This window comes from Tyto alba, unplaced genomic scaffold (genome assembly GCF_018691265.1).
Source record: "Tyto alba isolate M040663 unplaced genomic scaffold, T.alba_DEE_v4.0 Super-Scaffold_3, whole genome shotgun sequence".
Taxonomy (NCBI): domain Eukaryota; kingdom Metazoa; phylum Chordata; class Aves; order Strigiformes; family Tytonidae; genus Tyto; species Tyto alba.
This window is the reverse complement of record NW_024881304.1, coordinates 14,214,499-14,238,213: the sequence shown is the minus strand read 5'-3', so window position 1 is coordinate 14,238,213 and position 23,715 is coordinate 14,214,499. Positions and strand designations below refer to the sequence as shown.

Sequence of the window (23,715 nt, the reverse complement as noted above, 5' to 3'; positions counted from 1 at the left end):
GACCACATGGATCATCTCCCAGGGCAGAATTTATCATCAAAGACAATTACCCCACAGTCTGATGCAGCAAGTCAAACTTGATGTGAAGTTTCCTCCTTGGAAAGAAGGATGGTGTGAGTTGCATTTGGTGCTGGTAGCCCAGGAGGATACAGGACCTAGATGTCAGGGCCTTCATGAAGGAGAAGCAAGACCTCAAACCAAGAAACATCTCCTGCCATCCCTCCAACTTCATTATCCGTGTCTGTCCCTCATGAAGGGAATCACCATAAATCCTTCAGCAAGTCCTTGACTGCAGAGGGATGTGCTCTGTCCCCTGGGGTATCTCCTGCCCATCTCAAGCGCAGCAGGCATGAGTCTCAATTTATATTTAATGGTTAGAGTATCATCGAAGAGCTGCAGATGCAGAAGAATTTGCAGCCAGACAGGGCTCTGCTGGGTAACTCTAGAAGAAATCCTTCCACCTGTTCCCAGGCTGAGGTTAGGGAAGGACGTGCCCCGTGCATACATAACGAAATTTCCACATGGCCTTGCCGGCATCATTACCCACAGGCACGTTTTAGTGGCAGGATGATATGAGGTGTGGGGCTCTGATAGGTTTGGATGCTATGAAAGAAAGACACGCTCTGTTTAATGTGAAGGGTGACATTGTTTCCTAGAATGACTCTGTTTCTTATCTGGTCTGGCTTGTGCTGAATTCAGTGTTTCATATAAACATGGAGGTCACTCATTCAAAAGGTTATGGTGACGGCTGCCCCATCCCATCCCCACACCAGACACCGCCGTGCCTGCTGCTTCACATGGGGGCTTGGCTTCGCAGCTCCCTGCCAAGCGACTTGGGCAAATACTTCAAAAGTCAGATGTCCTTACTCTATTTAAACAACAAACTTAATCTGATATATTTATATGCGTAAGTCTGGAAGTGTGGTGAGGTTTTTTTTTTCCCCCAAGATGATCCCTGGTGGTTTTCCCACAGGGTGTCTCTCTATGATTGCTTTCGTTACTTAGTGGTTGTTATTGTTACGATCGCATCATCTGACCCTTTATAATCCCCATATTACGTTACACTGCATTGCTGGACATGCTCGGTGTATGCTACTATTTGTCAATTTTAGACTGCCCTATCAAGCCTACAAGTTTCTTAAAAGTGATGCAAGGTTATGTTACACAGGCACATTCTCCAGCTGGTTCCAGTTAATGCCTTGGCACTTGGAAACGCTACAGATTGGTAATAAAGGAAAATAAATGTGTGGATTTTATAAGTAAAAAAAATGGAAGCCAACACTGTAGAAATTGCTTTCAAGCACTTAACATCAACATGTGTCCCATCAATTACCTTAAAAATAGAACGCATTTTAGGCACATGAAGCATGGTTTGATGTCCTGCTTCATGTCAAATGGTGACACAGGGGTTGACCTCTCTTGATATTTGAGTTAAAAACTTGTCAACTCTTTTGCTTTCAAGATAGATAGGTTGGAAGTTTTGAAGGAAGTGAACAAATGAGAAAAATCTAATGAAGTGAAACAGTCCTGCACAAGAGCCTGGTGGGTTTCATGCAAGAGTTCCTCCACATGCAAGTATCTGCCTTATAAACAGTAAGCAGTAAGTATGAATTGTTCATTACCAAAGGCAAACCTTTTCTTCTACCAGTTTGCTCTTAAAGTGCTTTTATTTAACACTTTTTAGGTACCTACTTAGCATGGATTTTGAGCTGCTGCCTATAGGGATCGCTTTGTGATTGCTGAAGGTACCTCTTGTCCTGTGCTTGTGATTTGAGCGTAGGTGCTGGCACAGCTCTCTGCTGTCTGGAAACAGAGCACCTTGTGCAGCAGCTTATTAGTCCGGGGATTCCTGAGCCAAGTGTCAAACTGGCATGAAAATAACGGGTGCTACTGATGGAAGTAGCTTTCCTGTCTTAATGAAAGTTGAGGAATAAGTGATTATTTTGGAAAGCTCTAAAGGGAATACCCACAAATGTTATTGGGAAGAAGATGTGAGTTTTGCCTTGGAAAAGACTTCTAGATTTGGCCATGAGTGTGTCCCCAGCGTGGATGGTGTCATTTGTTGCCTTAACGTGCTGTTTCCAGTGCACCAAAACACTAAGCAACATGTTAGTGAAGGAAGTGAATCCTGAACTCGAGGTAATTTATGGAGGAGAGACCTAAAGTAGGCAAAATGTGATACCCACTTTGGAAATCTGTGGGATTAGCACCCGTGTCACTGGGAGAGGTGTCATCAGGCAGCCCTTCACTCTGCATCTGATGGGGAAGGCATTGCTCCCAGAAGTATAGTGTTTCCTAATCATGGTACTGACAAGTGATATATGTTTCTACTTAGAAGAAAACTTGCTTTTCAAATACCCAATAGTAATCTCAGTATCTCTGTTTTCCTTCTTGAGAGGACTTCATGGGTTTGACCCTACTTAACTTAGCAGATCTGGCAAGACCATGGCTGAAGATGTCCTGGCTGAAAATCATGGAAATACAAGAAGGTGGCCAGGGGCTTTATTTACAGTCAAGAAATTAGCAAGAGATAAGTAACCACTGAACAGACAGCTTCTGTGACCCAACAGCATCGTTTGGAAGAATAAAATACCAGCTACCCAAGAGCATTGATTTATTTGATAACATCAGGAAACCATTTATGGACTCTATTATGGATAGCAATTGCTGGGAGTTAAAACTGCTAGACCAGATAGATTGATGTGTGGGTCTGCTGTTGTGCTTGCTACTGCATAATATAAAATAAGGATGTCCCCTGAAATACCAAATAGCAAATCAGAGCCACTACATTCTTGGCTTGGGTTTTTGTTACTTTTCCTTCACCACTTATTTAATTCTGAAATTTTTGCCTTCTTCCCTGCTGTGTAACAGCATTAATTAAATGAGGACCTTTGGATAATGGCTTTTTAATAGAGGTTAACAGGGCTCTGAACACCATGTTTCTTCTTACTAAACACAGCAAAGAGAGACCATCATCATGCAAAGACTATTTTGCTGCTGGCAGACTCCAGCAGAGCGTGGCTGAGTCTGTAACGAGAAATATGGCTTAAAAATTGGTGGGGCTTGGTTTCACAGCCTCTCAACTGTGGTTTCTTTCCTATGAAAGATGCATTTGCAGTTGCAAGGTGAGGATTTGGTTTGATACTCCCTGCAAAGAATATTTGAAATTGTGAGGAAATCTTCCTAATCCAACAAACAGTCCAAACTGCATCACACTGAAATGGCACTGTAGCAGAAAAGTTATCTGCCCATGCTACTCGGCTTTTATAAAATGTCCATAAGCACAATGGTGTTGGAGTTATGGCTTTCTGGTTTGCTGTGTAAATTCAGAAACCTGTAAAATATTCTGAACCAAGAAGGAGGTGGTACTTAGATGGAACAGACACTTGAAGGGTTTAAAGTAATCTTCAATTACATCAGTTCTATGAATATTAGCAAAGTAAATATTTGTAGTTGCTTATTATTTCTATAAAAAGTGATAAAGTGTAGGAAAAGGATGAACCTAAGATGAACTGTCAGCTGAGATCTGCTGACAGCGCAAATAATGTCCATGATAGAGACAGGCTGGTCAAAAAACGGGGCATTGGCATTGCCCCTGGGCAGCCTGGATGGGAGCAGGGCATGGATGTGCTGTGGGAAATGCTCCCTACGGGACTGCTCAGGCTGGTTCAAAGGGTTGGTGCCCTTCCCCACTCAGAACCCTGTCCCCGAGCACAGGGTGTGTGTTGTACCAACTGTTCACTGGCCTTTTTCCATCTTGGAGGGTTTTCCCTTAACCAGGGTCTGGTGTTTGGGAGATCCCATCAATTGCAAGACGGCTTCACTCACACCAAAACCACCTGCAATATTCGGTCAGGGCTTAGACCTGGCTAAAGGTGGTGAAGATCCTGCCGGCCCCGGCCCTTTTGAGGTATCTGCAATGCTACGGATACAGAGGTGTTGTGCTGATTCTTCCCACGGTGCAGAATTTCACCTGCACACCTCACAGGTACCATTAATGTCACTCCACCCACCTGCAGCGATTCGAGCCTGGGGTGAAGCGCCGAAAGGAGTAGCGCCCCAGGAATCCTCTAGAAAATGTCCGTCTCCTGCCTTACTCAATGGGGGATGCACCAGCTGCACTGAAATGTCAGAAGGGTTTGCACAGCTGACAGGTTGCTGAAAATGGAGTATGGCAGCATCGCCATAAATTCTCTTTATCCAGCCAAGTGCAGCTTAATATAGACTTAGCTGCACGGTCTGTCTCCCGCACTGAGACTGAGAGCTGCCACAGCTCATGACCAAAACATGAAGCTGTGGATTTACTGCTAGTGAGGGGAAAAAAAAAAAAAATCCTTTAAAATTTATCTTTCTTTTTTGGTTTAAAAAGCAGTAGAGGAAGGAAAGAAGAACAAACATGTCTGAACTAGGCCAAAACTCTGACGGAGAAGTGTGTCCTGAGGACATTGATGAAGATGAAATCCTGGCAAACCTGTCCCCCGAGGAGCTAAAGGAGCTGCAGTGTGAGATGGAAGTTATGGCCCCAGACCCCGAAGTCCCAACTGGGATGATACAGAGGGATCAGACAGAGAAACCCCCCACGGGGAGCTTCAACCACAGGTCCCTGGTTGACTACCTGTACTGGCAGAAGGCATCCAGACGCATGCTCGAGGATGAGAGAGTTCCCGTCACCCTCTTGCCCTCTGAGGTAACAAACAAAAAAAATCACAAATATTTATCATGCATCTGCTGTGGGGTCTGTTTTATAGTTTTTAATACCTTAACTTGCTTCTCTTTCTGTCCCTTAAGTAAGGTATGATACAAACAAATTTCAATTCATCCTAAAAGCCTCAGCAATGTCAGAGTCCTGTTTGGACTGATGTCAGGGTTAGTAATTTTTTAATTGCTTTTCCTAAATATTTACTTAAGCTTTTTAATATAAGGAAATCCTAATTCCTTTTCAGTAAAGCAAATGACTGAGAAATTGTCATAAAATCAGTTTGGAGGATGTAACTCAAATTTGTTTGTCTTTGTGCATGGAACACCACCATACTGCTTTTCCATAGAAGACTACATTAATCATATGTATTTAATTAATTGACAGAATTTAATGCCATACTGGACAAAATCCCAAAACACTGTATTTTAACTATGTGAAATATTCACTAACAAACAAACATGATAACTCCATGAACTAGCCCAACCATTTTCAGTGCAGTACTTCAATTTATTCTACTGTCCCTATGACTTTGAAATAAAGTTAAGGTCATACTTACATATTTTTTAGAATGAGTGCCACTCTTAAAAATAGGTTAATAGAATGGAAACTTGGCCAGATGAAACACTTATACCTGAACCTAAGTGAATGTGAGGTAACTAATTTTTATTATTTTGTTAAAACACTAGTGGTTTTGCTAATACATGACAGCATGGTACACCACGGACTTCCCAGGTCAGGTTTCATGGGCTGCCTCTGGAGAAGGGGGGAAATAGGTGGGTTTTTTCCCTCCTTCAACACTCTTACCCTCAAAGAACCAACTTTTTTTTTTTTTTTTTTTTTTTAACACTTCTGAGGTTAAATTTGGAATTTGAGTGTAGAGCTGCCTGCTGCATTCACAACTGGTCAGGAGATCTCAGTACTAAACTCATCCACTACCACGGTAAATAGGAACCACAGCACTGAGGGCAAAAGTGTCTGTGAACGTTTTGTCTGACTTTCAGTGAAGTGCAAGCTAAGACACTGCCCTGGCTGAACCAGTGCAAGTCTTTTAGGAAAAAATCTTGATCTTTACTAGAGCTTTATTAGTGTTTCTCAGTGATGGAGGATCCACTTGCAAAAAGGTGTTTGAAAGAAAAAGAAATCTCAGCTAGGAGGGTCTCTGGAGATGGCAGAAGTTTGCAGCTAATTTTATTCTGATGCTAGAAGTCCCACTGCCTTGCAGCAGCTGCGTGCAGAGTCTAGTTTCTTCTCTGGATGCAAAATAAAACTGAGCTAATATTTTGCTTTATCTTTGGTTATACACTTCCTTAGCGGTGATGCTCTGGCAGTATCAGAGCAGGCAGCCTTGTTGTCTCTTGTGGTGGATGACTCTGCTGTTGTTACAATGTGCCCTCTTCCCTCCTCCTTGGGCTGAGCAAACAGTCAGTGGTTAATACAGATTTCCAGTGGTTTGTGGCATATGAAATGAACTTTCTCTCATCAAGGAAACGATAAAAATTATACCAAGTCCAGAAAGAGACTTTGGACCAGAGACTCTTACCCCCAAAAAGGGTTCAAGGACCACCTTAATGTAGCAGTTAATATGTACAGGAATTAATTATCATGATTTAAAAGTCAAAGATGAAAGTGGTTTACAGCTACTTTAAGAACAATTGTTCCTGTGTTCCCAAGCAAGCCAATACAGCCCTGACTTACAGGCAATGACACTTTTAAGGATTATTCTATAATACAAGGGCATGGAGGTATCTAAATCCAGCTGCTACATGTTCATTTGAGCAGAAAGCTAATGTCACAAAGCTGTGTTCAATTATTTCACCTATGAGGTTTTGTCTTCCTCAGAGAAGCTCTGCGGAGGAGACGGAAGGAAAGGCTGGCGGCAGTGGTGAGGCGGCCAGCGGGAGGGTGCCAGGAGCAGAGGGAAAAGAGAGACATTACAAAAATGAGCACTTGTCCAACTCAGGAACACAGTTTGGGGAGACAAAGAAAGATGGAAGTGATGAGGAGGAGGAAGAGGAAGAAGAGGAAGATGATGAAGAGGAGGAGGAAGAAGATGAAGAGGAAGGTGAGAGTGAATTGGAAACAAAGGAGTCTTACGCCAATGAGAACCACCACAATGATCAGATAAGTAAGAAACCAGGTACAGAATCTGGAGAAATCACAGAAAAGCCAAATGAAAATGAAAAGAAAATATCAAAATTAAACATCCCCAAGAAGTTAGCGCTGGATACCAGCTTCATGAAGCTAAGTGCCAGGCCTTCAGGAAATCAAACCAATTTGGAAGAGAGTTTGGAGAAAGTCCGAAAAAACAACCCAGATGTGAAAGAGCTCAACCTGAACAACATAGAAAACATCCCCAAGGAAATGCTGATAGACTTTGTCAATGCCATGAAAAAAAATAAAAACGTAAAAACATTTAGCTTGGCCAACGTGGGGGCCGACGACAATGTGGCGTTCGCGCTGGCCAACATGCTGCGGGAGAACAGGAGCATCACCACGTTGAATATTGATTCCAATTTCATCTCTGGCAAAGGGATCGTTGCTATCATGAGGTGCCTGCAGTACAATGAGATGCTGACGGAGCTCCGCTTTCACAACCAGCGGAGCATGCTGGGCCACCAGGCCGAAATGGAGATCGCCAGGCTGCTGAAAGCCAATGACACCCTCCTTAAAATGGGGTACCACTTCGAACTGCCGGGGCCCAGGATGGTGGTGACCAACCTGCTCAGCAGAAACCTGGACAAGCAGAGGCAAAAGAGGCAAGAGGAGCAGAGGCAGCAGCAAATGAAAGAGCAGAGGGAGTTGATAGCGATGCTGGAAAATGGACTTGGGTTGCCTCCCGGGATGTGGGAAATGCTGGGGGGACCGCTGCCTGAGCCAAGGATGCACGAGCCCCCCCAAGCCCCGAAACCACCCGTCCCCGCGGCTGTGTCTCTGAGCAAAAGGCAAGAGAGCGCGAGGCAGCCGGCCCCCGAGCAGCCATGCAGAGAGAAGCCCCTCAGCTTCAGGGTGGTCAAGCTGAAGAAGATTCAGCGCAAACCCACCGTGTCAAAGTACGTGGAACCCGCTGAGAAAACCAACCTCAAAGACGTCATCAAAACGCTCAAACCGGTTCCCAGGAGAAGGCCGCCTCCCCTCGTCGAAATAACCCCGAGAGATCAGCTACTGAACGACATCCGTCAGAGTAACGTCGCTTATCTTAAACCGGTATGTGCTTAGCGATGGCTGCGAGGGGAGGGAGCCGCGCTCACCCCAGAGCTGTCGTTTGAAACATCGGGCCGTTCAGCGGGGCTCTCAAACGCACCCGCGCCCCTGGGGGTCGTTGCCTTTTTGCATCACGCTGCCGGTCCCGGGGTGCAGGTGGTTGTTGCTGCCGGCAGGGCCGAGGTCTGGCTTGCGGAGAGAAATGACAGCAAGCGCTGGGGCGGCAGCCTCGTCCATCCCTGTCTGCTTCCACACAGGTAAAAGAAAGGAAATTCACTTGGGAGTAAACAAACCCGCAGGAATTCAGTGTTAGCATACCAGTAATAGCATATTAGTTACGATAGGCAAATGCTATTATAAGATCATTGCTGCAGGAGAGCAACAGGTATTATTTTTCACATTAGTCTGTCCTCAGTCCCCCATAAAAACCATGTTACCCTTTACGGCAGCCCTGTTTATCTCTCTTTATGCAAGAAAGCACAATCACTTGGCCCGTTTAATAACGGGTAAATTGAAACACTGGCAGCAAAACAGCTCGCCCACGGTCACTTACGGAACTGGGTTTCCAGTAATGCTGTGGCTGTGCTCCCCTGCCTCTGCCTGCCCCCGCGGTGGGTGCCCAGGGTGAGTAACCACCCGCCTTCACGGCTGCAGGGTGCAGGAAGGGTCTGTGGTACAGTCACGTCTGGGACTGCCCTCAGTCGATCTGGTTTAAGTGAAATTAAAAGCTTTAGTGTGAGAGGGAATTTAATATTTTTTTAAGAGTTGTTTTCTTTCAATAGAATTACTTTCTATAACAGTGATACTGCAAAAACCCTTGTTACAATGTTTTTCCATGTCTTTGAAGCTTACATTTTGAATTGTAACAACAGGATGAGTAAAAGATGTTTTCTCTCAGCTGCCTGAATATGTAACACATTTTTACAGCTGCCTAAAAACATTTCAGATAAAATAGCTGATCCTCTAAGATATTGTTTGGTGGCAAAAGGTACAGATTGTGTTAATTCTCTCTCATTTATCTATCTATCTATCTATCTATCTATCTATCTATCTATCTATCTATCTATCTATCTATCTATCTATCTATCTATCTATCTATCTATCTATCTATCTATCTATCTATCTATCTATCTATCATGAGGTTTAAAAAATTATCAATAAGCTGATAAAAAGCAGGGAGGATTGGGGCCACATTCACCTGGGGCATACTGATACATCCACAGTGAAATGTATCATAGATGCACAGCCTGCAGACTTGCTCCTGCCTGCCTCACCTGGTACCAAGGAATGTAATAATTTAGTGACCCTCTGCTGCTCAGTTTTTTTCCTCCCTATTTAAATCAACTGCAAAATTCTAGTGCTAATAGAAAAAAAGAAATTGGATCCATTAGCAGTGAAGATGGAGCAAGGTTATAGAAAGAAAGTAGTGGTACTGTAGGATTTTTTATATTTGTTTTCAAGTAAATCTTTGCCACAGCAAGTGCTCAGTGGTCACAACAGAAGTGCAAATGAGCTTGACATCATCATGGCTTTGAGAATCCAAGCCCCAAACTGCTATAACTACCACTTGGTGTTGCTCTTACTTGGGTTCCAAATTCATGGGCCACTTCTCAAAATACTGGCCATCAGATTTAACCTTTTGTTTTCCTGAAATTTTATATTTCCTTGCTTTATACTTTTATTCAAGAAATATTAAAAGCTGGCTGATCTGTTTGTAGCTAGTGGTGTTGAAGCATCCATTTGTGTTGCTTAGGCGAGAGAAAGAGGACAGAAAATCCTTTACAATTAAAAATGGTCAAGTAGTGTTTTGTAATTCATATTTCATTTGACATTGACATCTTTATATAGTGGGCCACTTTTTGCTTTCATTTATACTTACACAGAAATAATTACTACCTCAGTAATTCCAGAGAGAGTAGACTGTTCTGCCCCCAAACCAAGTTTGAGGCTGTGGTTTCTCCTGGCCAGTCCTACTTGGCTGCAGCCAGGGCCTCTCCTCGCCATTTCTGGCCTTTCTAGATTTCAGTCTGTTTTGCATTTTGGTGCCATGTCTAAGATGACAAGACCTGCCCTCGCAAAGGTCATGGCTTATCTGTATGCACCAAGATGGTGCTTGTGATGGCAGGTTGGTCCGTCACTGCTACGGGATCTGCTGCCTCCTCTCTGTTCAAGGAGATGGAGGATGATGGTGCCGGTGCTTTGCCAGGCACAGCCCTCACTTTGCACAGCAATGATTAAGAAACCTGGGTGCTGCTGGGTGCCAGTGAGTAATAGGGAACCCCAGCCATTCCCCCCAAAATACTTGGGAGGTTTTTATAAATGAGGGCTGTGGTGTTTGGGATGGAGGGATCAATTCATGGGCCATCCTAAACAGGCCAGAAAACAATCGCTATCATAACCCATGGAAAGATGAAGCAATGTGTTGGAGTTTTGGGGTTGGGTTTTTTTTTGTTTGTATGTTTGGTTGGGGTTTTATTTATTATTATTTTTTTATTTTGGTCCTCTGTCATCAGGCCACATGGCTTGGATTTGGGGCATTAGGGTGCTATTCTCACCTGCCTACATGATCTTGGTAACTCCTTATTTGCTTCAACATCCTCAGCTTCATCTCTAAAATGGAGTTTTACTGCTTGACCCGAGCTAGGTGTTTGCTCCATGGTGGGACTCATTGCTTGCAAATTGATTTACTGGGCCTTAAGCATCACAAACAGCAAGTGGTGGGGAATTACAAACAAAAGAAATTCCTAATCAGGGCTCCTTGGAGCTCCTAGCTGTTATATTTCTGATCTTTTGACAGTTTATGAAGGTTTGTATTAAACTAAACTGGCTTGTGAAGTAAGATTGAGAAATTTCCTCCTCCTAATACTTACTGTCCTTGTCCAGGTGCCATTGCCAAAGCAGCTGGAGTGAGAGACCAGACTGACCCAAAGAAAACAACTTGGAATAAAGACTATTCACGTTTTGCTTACAACTGTTTCAGCAGATGTTTTCTGCAGAACCCAGGTGGTATATATGACTCTTTGGGAACAAAGCTTGCAATACACACTTTTATAAGTGTGGTGAAAATGGCTGGCATGGGAAAAGTCAGTGCTAAGCGTTTCCATCAGGTATCAAACAATCCCAGTGCCATCTGTCTGCCAAGTGGATTTGAGGCTCCAGTGTGTTGTGGGAGTATTTTCTCAGAGGCATCAATAACCTTGCCTTTCTAGTTTGTCAGCAAACTATTTTGCTTCCACGTTGTCCTTCTGCTGTCAGATTCTGCAGGAGCATGCTGTGCTTTATCTTATCTTTCTTTTCACACGCATGCTCCTTTGTTATTCTCTTGTCCATGAGAAATGTATGTATACAGCTTCATTTTTTAGGCTAAGGAAACAGAAATTAAATAAAGCTCTCTCCGTAAGATGTGTGCAGCACTTCCATGGCTAACAAAATGCTCACAGAACAGAACGACTGCTCTGGTACATTGGATACCTCGTCTTGATGGTTTCAAGCTACATCTATTTCAGAACATAGTCTAGTTGGTGCTGTACCTGATCAGCATATAAAAGATGATGCTATGCTCTGCTTTGAGAGCTGTAATCTTCAGGCCCCATGATTCACTTCTGTCCATGATATAGTCCTTAATTACAGCCACCTTGGAGTGCACTGAAATGCCATTTCAGGTCTCTCTCCACACTATTCTTGTGGAAGGAGGTTGAGCCTTACCCCTCTCTTTGCCAGTGGTTTGAGAAACTCGTAATTCCTCCTGTTATGGGGTGTGAATAGCAAGTCTCACTCCTAGCAGGGTTGAATATGATGGGGTTAAACCTGCATATACACAATTTAGTTTTTCCTTAATATTTTTTGTGAAATTTTTCTCCTCTCCCTTTTTAATCACATTAGATTTTTTTGCTGCAAGCCTTTTTTTGTGAAGCAGCTACAGGTAAGTCACACTCTTGTGGAATACATCCACAAGAGATCAGATATTTTTGTTCATTTGTTTGTTTTAGAGAATGCCATCAAAGCTATAAGGCATATGGAAAGAACAAAGCCTTTCCTGTTGCTAACACACAGCTCCCCTGCCTTCCTGTGGCTGATACACTTGCTCAAAAGGTAGAGCTTTGCAGCTCCTGGCAGGATTTCCTTGGGTGAGTCTCTCCTCGCTCCTGCCTGTAACTCTTAGCAGCCTTCCCCTGGCAGCTAGATCCCAGTCCCACCCTGCTCCCCCTTCTCACATTTATGATAATAGTCCCGTAGTATCCACAGTGTCTAGGACGTCTTTGAAATCAAGGTAGTCTCCACTATCATTGGTTCCAGTTTTTATTTATCCCTGTCCTTTCTGCATCTATCATCTGCTTTCTTTCCAATCTCCATCTTCCATACTTGTGAAGCTCCTTCTCAGCTCTTCTGTCTGCAACTGTAATGCTGCAGACTTGGGAAACCTGGTTGATGTATTGCTTAAGACATAGCAAGTAGTTTTTGAGTATCATGTAAGGGGGAAGGGAGAGTTATTTCTGCATGGTAGAGACATAAAGGAAGGAACTAACATTTTCACTGCACTCGTTTCACACAGCCCTTTCTTTCAGTAAAGGATAAAATCAGGAAAGGAAAGGAACTTGGTACTTCTAACCAAGCCCTCACCTGGACGACAGCAGCAAATGACAAGTGCAAAAAGCAACTCCCCTAGAAAGCTCTTGGAGCACGCTGCTCTCCATGTTGGCTTCAAGGCCAGGCTAGGGCAGCTCAGACTTCAGCAGTTGGGACAGGGAAGTAAAAGGAAAATAAAGTCTAGTGCTTTATAATCTCTAGCTCAAGCTGCCAGGTGCGAACTACTGCTACGCCCAGGAGCAGCCAAAGCAGCAGTGCTGCAGCAGCTGACAGATATTATCAGGCTCTATCCAGCAGGACCAGTGGAGCCCTGCTCTGATCCCTGTTCTCCCACTGAGCAGCTTCTCAGGTGATCACAAGAGGAGGGAGATCACACCATTAGTTTGACTGCAGCAGACCTGGCTTCCTAGTACTGCTCAAGGCACAGCTCCCAGTAATCCTAGAAGCAAAAATCCCTCTCAGGTAATTAAAAGAAATGTAAAATCCCAGTTAAGTAGAGTTATATAAAAGACCGAAACAGCATGAACAAATGTCTTAAGTACTCCACCTCTGTAAAGATGCAAGACCAAGGCCATAATACTCCTGCAGCTCAGAGGTCCCTCGTGCCTCAGCAAAGTTAATACAGATACAGAGCATTCAAAGCCAGCAGATTAATCACAAGCATGGGCTTGCGGCATGAGCTGCAGGGTGACAGATCCCCCATCAGCACTCCAGGGAGTCCCATCAACCATAGAAACAGAGACAAGCTCAAATTTCCAGCCACTTTTCCCAACCTGAAATAAATGCACTCAGGAGTCACCATTAGCATTTATTTTTCTTCATAATTGCAGTTTTTAAAATTCTACAGTAATGATGAAATCATAGGCTACTATGTTCTTTAAGTGTGGAAACAGTTTTCAAAAAACAAAGACCATGCGCTACAAGTGAGGAACAGGCCATTGACTCTTCAGCTGGAATATACAGACATTTTCAATAAATACTGATCACTTTAACACTTAAATGGAATGACATGTTCAGATTTCTACACAGTTCACTATGAAAACAGCATGGTAAGTTACAGAAAACTTCAACTTTAAGGATCCTTGCTTTTTTGTTAAATTAATTACTTTGTTAGAAAAGAGAAATGCAAGAATATTTGAAATGAAGTGTCACCTGGACAACGTTTTCCCCCCCTATTGTTGGTAAACTCCTATTATCAAGATAATTCCATCACAGCTGGCAGTTAAGTTAAAATATATATATAAAAGAATCTCCCCTGCACCACTTTCAGGAGTTATAACAGGCAAGTATCTTCATGAATTTGGAATGGGTTTTCAAAATCTGTATCTTGACATTTATTGCTTTTACTTGTAAACCTGAAATCCAGTTTATTCCTTTGAAGAGTGTCAGAAGTACAGAATCAGTGAGATGCATATTTTACTTATATCTTTGCATTCTGATTAAGAAGAAAGAAAAAGATGACCCACCCTCAAGAACACACATACACCTCCATGGACAAAACAGCCTATTTAGACTAAAGCAGAACATGTAAGTCCTAAAGTAGCAGTATTTAAAAACATCAATAGGGTAGAAACCTAGCTCATCCAACATATCTGAAAACTCTTTTTTCATCCCATGCTTGGCCAGAGTTTAGCTGGTATGCAAGGAAGTTTGGCTCTCCTGCAGAGAGAAGCACCTTCTGTAGATTGAGATTTTGGAGAAACCAAAGGTGCATTTTACTAGAACTGACAGAGGCACAGTGCCATATATATTCTTCACTCTTAGATCTATTTAGACTGTTTCCCAGCCGCTAAAGGAGGAATGTGAGGTGAGGACAGGAACCCATACGCATTGCAAGTATTGCACAGTTTTAACGCCTGCCCGTTAAGCTAGCAACATGGTCTCAATTCAGACCACTCAAGTGAGGGATCTGGAGAATGCAAGAGATACCTACTTTTGATACATTCCAGCTCACCTTGCACAGTGCCAGCCTGAAGGTACTACCCAGCATAAACTGGCTAAACTGCCGTTTTATAGAACTGACAAGAAAGGAGTGTTACTTTTAATAGACAAATTTGCTACGAGACAGTTTGAGAGACTGCATTCCATAGGTTTCCATCTCCTCCTCCTCTACCCCCCCAGAAGAAGAGACAAACACATTTAAGTTTTGCTATACAATAGAAAAAAAGTTGCTGCTCTTATGTTCTTAGAGGAGCCCTGAAGACCCTAGAATACCTGTATCCTGCAATTATTAATCTGTACCACGTGCATTTCCTGTTTTGTACACAAACTGAAAGCAAGCTTGAACAATAGTAAATAGAAACTACACTCCTGCAACAGGTAAAAATGCCATGTTGCAGCTGCTTACTCCTTCACTTTCGATATGTAGTCAGCCAGTTTGTTGATACTATCCTCTTGCTGTTCTAGAGCATCCAGTATGATGCCCATCGGGGTCTTCTTCAAGCCTATTCCTTCCATCTTGTTTTCCAGCTTGTTCTTTATGTTCCGGAGCCTCAGAGAAGCATGGACAAACATCACTGCGTGACAGAAACACACTTATTAATTGATAATGCCCAAGGAATGCATAGTTCTTGTGGCATTCATCTTAAGACACACTCCAACACCATGACATCACTGAAGAAGATGACGTCTCAAGGACTGCTTAGGTAACCACAGGTACCCATTTAATAATAATATTAAAGATGGTTTGTGCTGTTTTGTGTCCCCTTCTCTGCCATTTTATTTTAGTATCATTTAAATAGAGATAGTAAAGGCAACAGCCAATTTTGACTCTGCAGACTTAGATAAGAAAGCTCAAGTCACACATCCCTAGCCCACCCAGAGAAGAGGAAAAATACTTACGGAGGAGAGGAAGTGTGATCCCAAACATGAACACCATGACGTCTCCCAAATAGGAGATCAAGAAGTAGCTAGACAACATGATGACGACTACAAACGTGGTTGGGTACTGCTTCTTCAGCCTGCGGAGTATATCCTTGTTGTGTGATACCCACACAAACCCCATGAACACCAGCACTACCACAGTACCGCCAATAAGCATATTCAGAGGACTCAGAAATCTGGAGAGAAGAGGGGAAAAAAAAGGAGAAAGTGTCCCGTTTCAGAGCCTTCATCACTTGTGTCCACATATCAAACACTTAGCTCAGTGGTAACTTGTTACTAGGCAGGTAAGGCATTAAATCAGTTGTTGCTGTCAAGACCTTTATCAAGCTCTGATTTATAGGCTGGAGCTAAATAAAGCAATAAATGCGACCGAAGAAGCAACCTTGAGTAGTGAATTTAGATGATCTTTGTCTTTATGTTCTCTTTCTGAGCATAGCTCAGGATAATGAGAGTTTCAGCAGCACCTCATCGATAGAAGCACGTGCCAACCTGGACCCCTCCTACCTGTGCAATCAACACATTCATTTGATACCAGACCCAGAGTTAGCAAATCCTGAGACCAGATGAAACCAATAAGCAGTTGTAGGGAAAAGATCACTCCCTTGGACACTTGACCAAAATTAAGGCTCAGCCTAGGCCTTCAGATGAATTAGCTTTTCATATTATCTTGTCTAGGTTTGTAAAATAGGAGAGGAAGGGGAACGTTGAGTAATGAAGTTACTTCATTATTTCTTATTTCTGATTAAACCTTCTTACGGGTTTACACCCAAACAGTTTTATCAACCTGCAGAAGGAGCTTGCCACCATCAGCACAACAGATAAAAGCCCAGCCCCAAGCAAGCATGCCTGAGAGTTAGAATAAACTGGAGTATGGGATAAAGGTCTTGATGGAAGAAGAGCCAGGCCTGGCAAGAGAGTCACTGCTGAGGTTTGTGTTCTATTATTGTTCTCAGAGTTACCAAGCAAACCAAGCCATCCAGTGGATCAGCTTTGGACTATAAACAGCAAGTCCCTTTTTTGGACCAGGGTAAGAACATCACCTGCTCAAACCACTTTCCCAAGTATTTAGAGCTTGTTTCAAGTCAAGCTCTCAGCAATGACTTTGCTTAGCTTGATTCTGTAGTTGCACAAGGTCCAGGCTCTATTATATTTCACTTATATAGTAATAAGTTATGTGATTTCATGTGCCTTCTGATTTACTTGCTTGTACGTGTGCTGATCTAATTACACAGCAGCCGAGGGCTCTGAGCTGTTACAACTATGACAGCAGCACAACACTGCCCTGATAAAGCCAGCTCTAGTCAAGATTTCTCTTGTAAACTTTGCAGTCGCTGTTCCAAAGCTCATAGGCACAATGACTCACCACTCCACCCCACTGCCGAGGAGGATGCTATGGTTTGTGGTCTGTGCTTCATATCTGGCACAGGCAGGAGAATCTGTTGCTGGACTGGTACACCAACACTCTACCTGCAGTGTCAGAGACCGTTTTGCTAGAGAAGGAAGAAGCCCCGAGAACTATTTCAGAGCAGAGACTGGCTCTTGATTCTTTAAGTAAGTTGTGCCAACAGGAGCCAGGACAACTGGATGGAAAGAGATTAAAATTCAGACTAGTTCCCCACCTGCTTCTGCTACTCATGCTGAAAAGCCAACAGGGCTTTTTGGAAGTAGTGATAGGGCAGGCTTGCTTGTTGTATCTGAGTCACTCCCTGTAGCCAGCCAGATTATATTTAGCTCTGAACTGTCAATCTAAAGTTTCCAAGCTGGAAAAAGTGAACAGCATTGCTCTGGAGTGAAATTAAATTTCATTTCTGCTCCTTTGCAGCAGGAGAAGGAGGTGTACTCATGACTGGACCACACTAGTGCCTGGCTTATATATGTACTACTGGACATATGAGATTCTTAAAGTAGAAGTCACCTCCACATCACAGCTATCTTGGAGCAGAAATGGCCAAACTTACTCAGACAACTCACAGCAACCAATTTTTTGTTACCCCGAATCTACGGACAAGATAATCCTGGAAGCAACAAAGGGCTAGGCAGAGCTCCACTCGACATTTTCCATGTGTCTGGCAAATGCTCTCAAAGCTTTTATCTTCCTTACTCTTCCCTCTACTCTCATTACAACTTCAGAAACTGGCAGTGAAAAGCAATCCCTACATATTTATAAAGGAGGAGACCCAAGACTTCTCTGTTCTATGCTTCCTTCTGGTATTACACAGGTCCTGTATAACCAACTGTCTGTAAGGGATGTGAAGGGAACAAAAAAAAAAAAAAAAAAGAGAAAAAAAAGAATGCATTCAAAAGATCCCACTTTCCTGGGGAAAGTTATTTGAATTACATGTTTTCTGAAGTGGGCTGCATTCCAACGCGTACATGGAAACAGTGAACATAAGTATCAAATGAAGTCATTCAGAGCCACATGAAAACAGATGGGGATAGCAGTTGCCACTACAAACCGGTGTTCAAATTATCAGCCATGTGTCTACAGACTTCAATACTGTTGATTACAGTACTGGATAGAGTGTCATATGCCAAGCTCCCCTTTATTGTTTGATTCGCCCACAGCGTAATTCACAGCACTATCTAAGATTCTCCTAGAAATTTGTATATAGAAACTTCTCCAGCAATGGCATTTTTCAGGAGGGTAGACCTCCATTATTCAGATTTACTCAGATCCGTTGGCACAGTGCTCTTGGTAACACAATAGCTGAAGACGAAAAAGGAAAAAACATGGATGTGTCATTTTAGAACACCAGTGCCTAGGGAAAAAAAGGAGAGCTGTATGACAGCCCTAGAAGTCACCTTATAGTTGAAACACCAACATTGATATTGGCCTTATTTATACAGAGATCAGAATACAAAATGCAAAATTCATGCTCAGGCAAGAAGGCTGGAAGTCTTTTAAAGCTGCAGAGACAATGTAAGTGACCAGCCATTAAATATTACAAGATACTTTTTAAATATAATTCCCTTTAGCAGGGACTTGTGAGATCTCTCAAATACCTAAACACGTAATGCACAGAACCATTAGCATGGCAGTGGTGTGGTAACTTGAGCTTACTCTGCTTAGATGAGTTAGGGGAAGAAAAACTCTTTTGAAGTTGGAGAATAAAGCCATTAATTTTTGCAACCTTGAAAGGAGTCAGCATGGCAGAACTAAAGAGCATTTGGGGGTGCTAACAGCCCAGAACACCCTAGCTGCTCTCTCTGGTGGACAAGGTACAACCCTGGTAGGATGCTATGACCTCCAGTACAGCTGGGACCAACTGGTAAGGAAAAGCTGTCACCTAGATTCAGCCCCAGCAGTGTTGGAGGGCAGCTTGCAATTGCACTGCTGCCCTTCAGAGACCAGGTTTCCTTCAGAGTCTGCTTTGATACAAAGTAAAGAGATTGGAAAAATAAATAAAAAAACATCCTGCCTGGCTGCAGGGACATGGGTACTGTCCAGTGCAAAGTAGCGCCACGGACACTTTGTATTTGTGGAAATAGTATCAGAAGACAGCAGAGGTAGGAGCAGTTTAGGGTGCAGTAGTGTTAGAAGTAGTTCTGGCAGCTACCTCTGCCACTAACAACAGATTAAGATGAGATACCTTTTTTTTTTTTTTTTTTTTAAATGGATTAATATTTTTAGACTGTGCCCTATAAGCATCACAAGACAGGATAGATTTCCCACACAGGTGCAGGAAAGCTCAAAGAGCTCTGCTTTCGGTGACCCACTATGTCACCTCTTCTTGTCAGGTCATTTCCTACCTGCACACTTGTGCCCATCCTTATAGCAGGAGAGGTGAGCAGTTACTTGGAGAACATAGAGCTATAGCATAGGGAAAAAAGAGCTAGGCAAGACGCATCCTTTGTGAGAGCCAAGAAGTCTCCAGCAGCGTAGGCTCAGAAGTAGGACAGGCCATGTAAAAAGCAAAAGCAAGATAGCTCCATCCTCAAATCATCTCCATTTTAGATGATTGTCTCAGGGTGATTATTCAGGAGTTGCTGTCACATCTGTTTCTTTTGCATGTGACCCAGCAAGTCTGAACAAAGGCACTGAGTAGGAGATTTCCAGTCATTGAGAACAACATCTTTTTACTTACAGTTAAGCCATTACAGCAAATAAGCATGAAAATTCCCTTTCAGAAAACTTTGTGCTCCACCATGTTCCAAGCAGTGGGCAGGTTAGAGCACTTAAATGCTTCCTTCCTCATTCATATTAATTTACATAAATTTAAAGACAAAGTTCTGCCCCTTCTCTCACCATACTTCTAGCTTCAATGAGGCTATACAGATATAACTAGAGCTAGCACATAAAACTATATATGGCATGCTGTCCCAAGTGATAGCCCTCAGCATGCACAGATTTAGCAATGCTTCTTTACTTACTGTTGCTCACCTACATTGCTTTGAGAACAGGAGACAGATTCCCTTCTGCAGAATTGCCAGACCTTTATGAAGTTACATACTAATGTTATTATCCAACATGTTTTAAAGCAATGTGTTTTGCTTGCTCATCCTTAAACTTTCATTAGGCATTAGAGAAAGTAAGCATTTTGCTGCTCTGGCATCTTCGTTTTGGCAAGGGAATCACTACAAGTATGTCAGCTAAAGTATTGGTCTGGGGGAAAAAAAAAAAAATGAAAACCCCACACTTGTTGACTGCAGATGGACAGTAGATGTTTTAGAGAAGTGACAAGGGAATGGCATCAAACCTCAGGCTACAGGGAAGACTCTTAGATGCAGCACTCTGAAATCCAGTGCACCTTTTAATACTGTCAGATTTAGAAACTAATTTTCAGCAAGTACATGGCAACAAAAGCCTAGAAGAAATTACATCAATTTAAGTAGTTAGGTTGGAACTGAGAGACAGAGAAGACTTATTAGAGTAGGTGAAAGCATGGACAAATTTCACTTACTGACCAGACTGATTGTTTGAGAGAGAGTTGCAAGCTGTTGTGAGAGGCACTAATTTTAATAGGTATCTGTACAGCACTGACAATGACAGGGCCCTGGCTCAGGGTAAGAATGGGCAGTCCAGTTCCTATACAGCTGGGAGAAAGGGCACAATTTGATTTAGTAAAGAACTTGGGTTTTATCACCAGTCTACTGCAACGGAGATGGGTGGGGGGAGGAAACAAACCCAACAAACGGCACACTAGTCCAGATTTATTCTTAAAGAAATCTGCAGGGTGGGGAAGGTGGAAGAGACAAGGCTGCTACCTGTATTAGTAGAGCAGCACTAATTCAGTAGTTTCACTTCCTGGTTCACAGATTTTTTTTATTTTCTACTTAGTCCTGTAGGCGGAAAGTAAAATTTAAATTATTGCAAAGCACATAATGTAATTTACATGTAACAGCTATCAGAGAATGCAAACAGAGGAAGAAAGTCAGGGAAAAGATGCATTAGAGACCATTACAGTTCTACTATGCTCATAGTAAGGTTATTCCATCCCTTGCAGAGAGATGGTAAAAGCCTGGAGAGGTCAACTGTGTTGTACAAGAGGCAGTAAATTGAAGCTGTGGCAATAAGCACTGTACTTCCAATATCAAGAAAGCTCTAGGCTACAATTTCCATGTTAGCCCAGCACCCCCACAGCTACCAAGTATTAAAATAGCTGAAAATATAATCTCTGCATTACAAGTCTGTCTACATAATTAGGTGGTTTAAGAACAGGTACAGTTGGTCATGGGCTAAATTTAGTTTTGATCACAGGAAGACCACCTCATTAGCTGTTTCAATAGTCCTGCCCTTAGGCCTGTATACAGCCCTGGAGTTCCTAAAAAGCCATGATTCATCATTTATCACTCAGAGATTCCTGCCCATTACAGAATGAAGTACAAGACAACAACTTAGTCACCAATTTAAATTTATCGGGAGAACTTTCTTTACCTTTCTCTCAAAGCTACAGTCTAGCCAGGTGAAAAATCATTTCAATAAGAGAAATGGATAGTTTTTCTAGTGCTATCCTGTTTCCTTTCGAGTTGTTCCCAAATCCTCTTTTACTTCACTGTTAGAAGAATCAGATTTGTCACATACCTTAGGCACCAAGCCATGCAATAAAAAAATAATTGAGGTCAAGATCCTACCTCAGGTGTTTCTCATCCATGTTTTCAACTCAGAGGGTTAGTAACCACTGAATATTAAGATACTAGAATTACAGTTCTGACACTAATCTCCATCTCCTGTGGCTCTCTTCCACCTCCCACTCCAGCAAAATAGTAGAAAGAGAAGTGGGAGATATATCACTCTTGATCTGAAGAAATCAGAGTTTAAAATGAGGAATTTAGGAGACTGAGAAAAGCTGCTGCCATCCCAGTTTTCCAACCAGAGATATTAAAACTGTTTGCATTTTGTTCCGTACCTTCTTGGGGAGAAGAGCTGTCTGTTTTCCAGGGCCACTGTGATTTACCTAATCATTGAGAGCTAGCTACAGCATCACACTGCTAAACAGGGGTAGATGAACACAGAAGTTTACACCAAGGTAGTATAAGAACAGCAAGACCATGTAAGTCTCATTTTACCAGTCTAAGTCTAGTAATCTATTGAGCTGTCTGCAACATATCCTCATCAAAATTAAGAGGTAAGCCTATGCCACTATGCCAAACCTTTAACTGTCATCTATCAAGAAGAAAAAGCAGGGTTCTCAGCCTCTCTTTTCACAGAGCACAGGCCAAAGCTCCCTGCAATCCAAAGTCTTCACCAACTTATATGCTGGGTCAACAGCTTCAGAAGCCTTAACGTGATGCTGACTGCTTAAAAAAAAAAAAAAAAAAAAACAAAAAACAAAACACTTAGGGGAAGAATTTTAAGCCTCTGCAACATACAAGATAAGATGCTCTTCAGCCAAAGCCACTCTGGCCTAGTGGCTGGGCAATTCTCCAATTTAAGCATTTGCATTTGCGCATTGTCTGCTGTGAAGAGTGGAGTATTCCAGTTTCCATATTAAAAGCTTAATCATCAGCCTCTGCTGTTCGTCTTCCCTAAGAGCTTTCTGACCAAAGATCCTGGATAAATATTTGAGGAACAATCACATAGGCTTTGATTCAAAAGATGATTATAAGGTTATTTACCAATTCTCTTCAGGAAAACTGAGCCTGACAGAACATCATACCAGCAGATGGTTCTGCCTCAAAGATCTCGGTCTTGCCCACCAAAATGAAATGAATGGGTAGCTTATTTATTTTATATTAAAGGTGTTTCAGTACGGGCTAGGTCAGAAATAAGAAAGGCTTGCTCTGTCCCTGGACACATGCTTAGAATTGTAACAGAAAGCAGAATTTATCTCTCTCTTTTTTTTTTTTTTTTTTTTTTTTTTTTTTAAATTCAAAGTGAGGCTTATCTCAGCTTGAGCAATCACCCTGGGCAGATTTAGTAAGGAAGCGCAGATCGCTGCGCAGGGTCCAGCTCAGTTTTTCAGAGCAGCGGCGTCCAGCACACAAACCCATCACCGCCCCTTTCCGCCAGGCGCAGGAGCCCCCTCCCCTGGGCACCGCGCCTTGACGAGCAGTCCGTGGAAGAGAAAAATAAGAGCGAGTCCTCAGATTTGTTAGACGCCCCCAACAACAAATAAATAAATTCCCAAACCTACTCCTAAGCTAACAAGCCCCCCCACACGCAGACACATAAACAAGGGAGGCTGTAACCAGGCCTTAATTTTTTAAGCGACACGAGGTAAATCAGAGGTTTAAGGAAAGGCAGAGGAAGGGAAAGGCAGCTTCCCTGCCCCTGCACCCCCGACACCCCACCCGGCAGCGCAGCGCCCAAGGCCGGGTCGGACCCTCTCCCGGGGACCGGGGCCACCCCCCCGAACCTGCCGCCCCCGCCCCGGGAAGGCGAGCGAGGTCCGCGCACTGACCCCACGATGGAGACGACGGCGGCGGCCACCATCAGGTAGTTGGTCTGGTAGTAGAGCAGGTTGCTGACCACCCGGTTGTTCCATTTCGAGATGTCTTTGAAGTCAGGCCGGGCGAAGCGATCCGAACCGGGAAAAAAGTCGTCCCAGGCCCGCAACGGCGCAACCTGCACCTCCATGGCTGCCGCCGCCCCCGCCGCGCAGGCCTGCAAAGCGCCGCGGTACCGCCCCGGGGCGGCCCCGGCCTCCGGGCCGCCGCTTCCCGCGGCGGGGAGGGCAGGCCGGGGGAACCGGGAAGGAGCGGCCTGAGTCGCGCCGCGCCCGCCCAGGAGAAGGGAGGCTGGCCGGGGCGTAGCGCTGCCGCTGTCAGCGGCCGCTGCGTGTTTCGTAGTTCCTTCAGCAAAAAAGATGAGCGGCGTTTTAACATTCACACGGCGAATCCCGTTCGCATCCTTCAGGAAACGGGGGGGGGGGGGGCCGAGCGTGGAGGGGGCCGTGGAGCTCCAG

The 23,715-nt window shown here is 43.5% G+C and overlaps 2 protein-coding genes across 2 annotated transcripts; one reads left to right on the top strand and one right to left on the bottom strand.

Annotated features, from left to right (window-relative positions):
* Positions 1–4,359: 4,359 nt before the first annotated feature.
* Positions 4,360–11,727, top strand: LMOD3 (leiomodin 3). Its single transcript, XM_032985737.2, has 3 exons — positions 4,360–4,687; positions 6,539–7,903; positions 10,784–11,727. Exons 1-3 carry the CDS (start codon positions 4,397–4,399, stop codon positions 10,808–10,810), a joined length of 1,683 nt encoding a protein of 560 aa, XP_032841628.1. The 5' UTR covers positions 4,360–4,396; the 3' UTR covers positions 10,811–11,727.
* Positions 11,728–13,282: 1,555 nt separating this feature from the next.
* On the bottom strand, positions 13,283–23,611 carry ARL6IP5 (ADP ribosylation factor like GTPase 6 interacting protein 5). Its single transcript, XM_032985740.2, has 3 exons — positions 23,212–23,611; positions 15,329–15,546; positions 13,283–15,003 (listed from the first exon to the last, which is right to left on the bottom strand). Exons 1-3 carry the CDS (start codon positions 23,385–23,387, stop codon positions 14,831–14,833), a joined length of 567 nt encoding a protein of 188 aa, XP_032841631.2. The 5' UTR covers positions 23,388–23,611; the 3' UTR covers positions 13,283–14,830.
* Between the last annotated feature and the right edge of the window lie 104 nt (positions 23,612–23,715).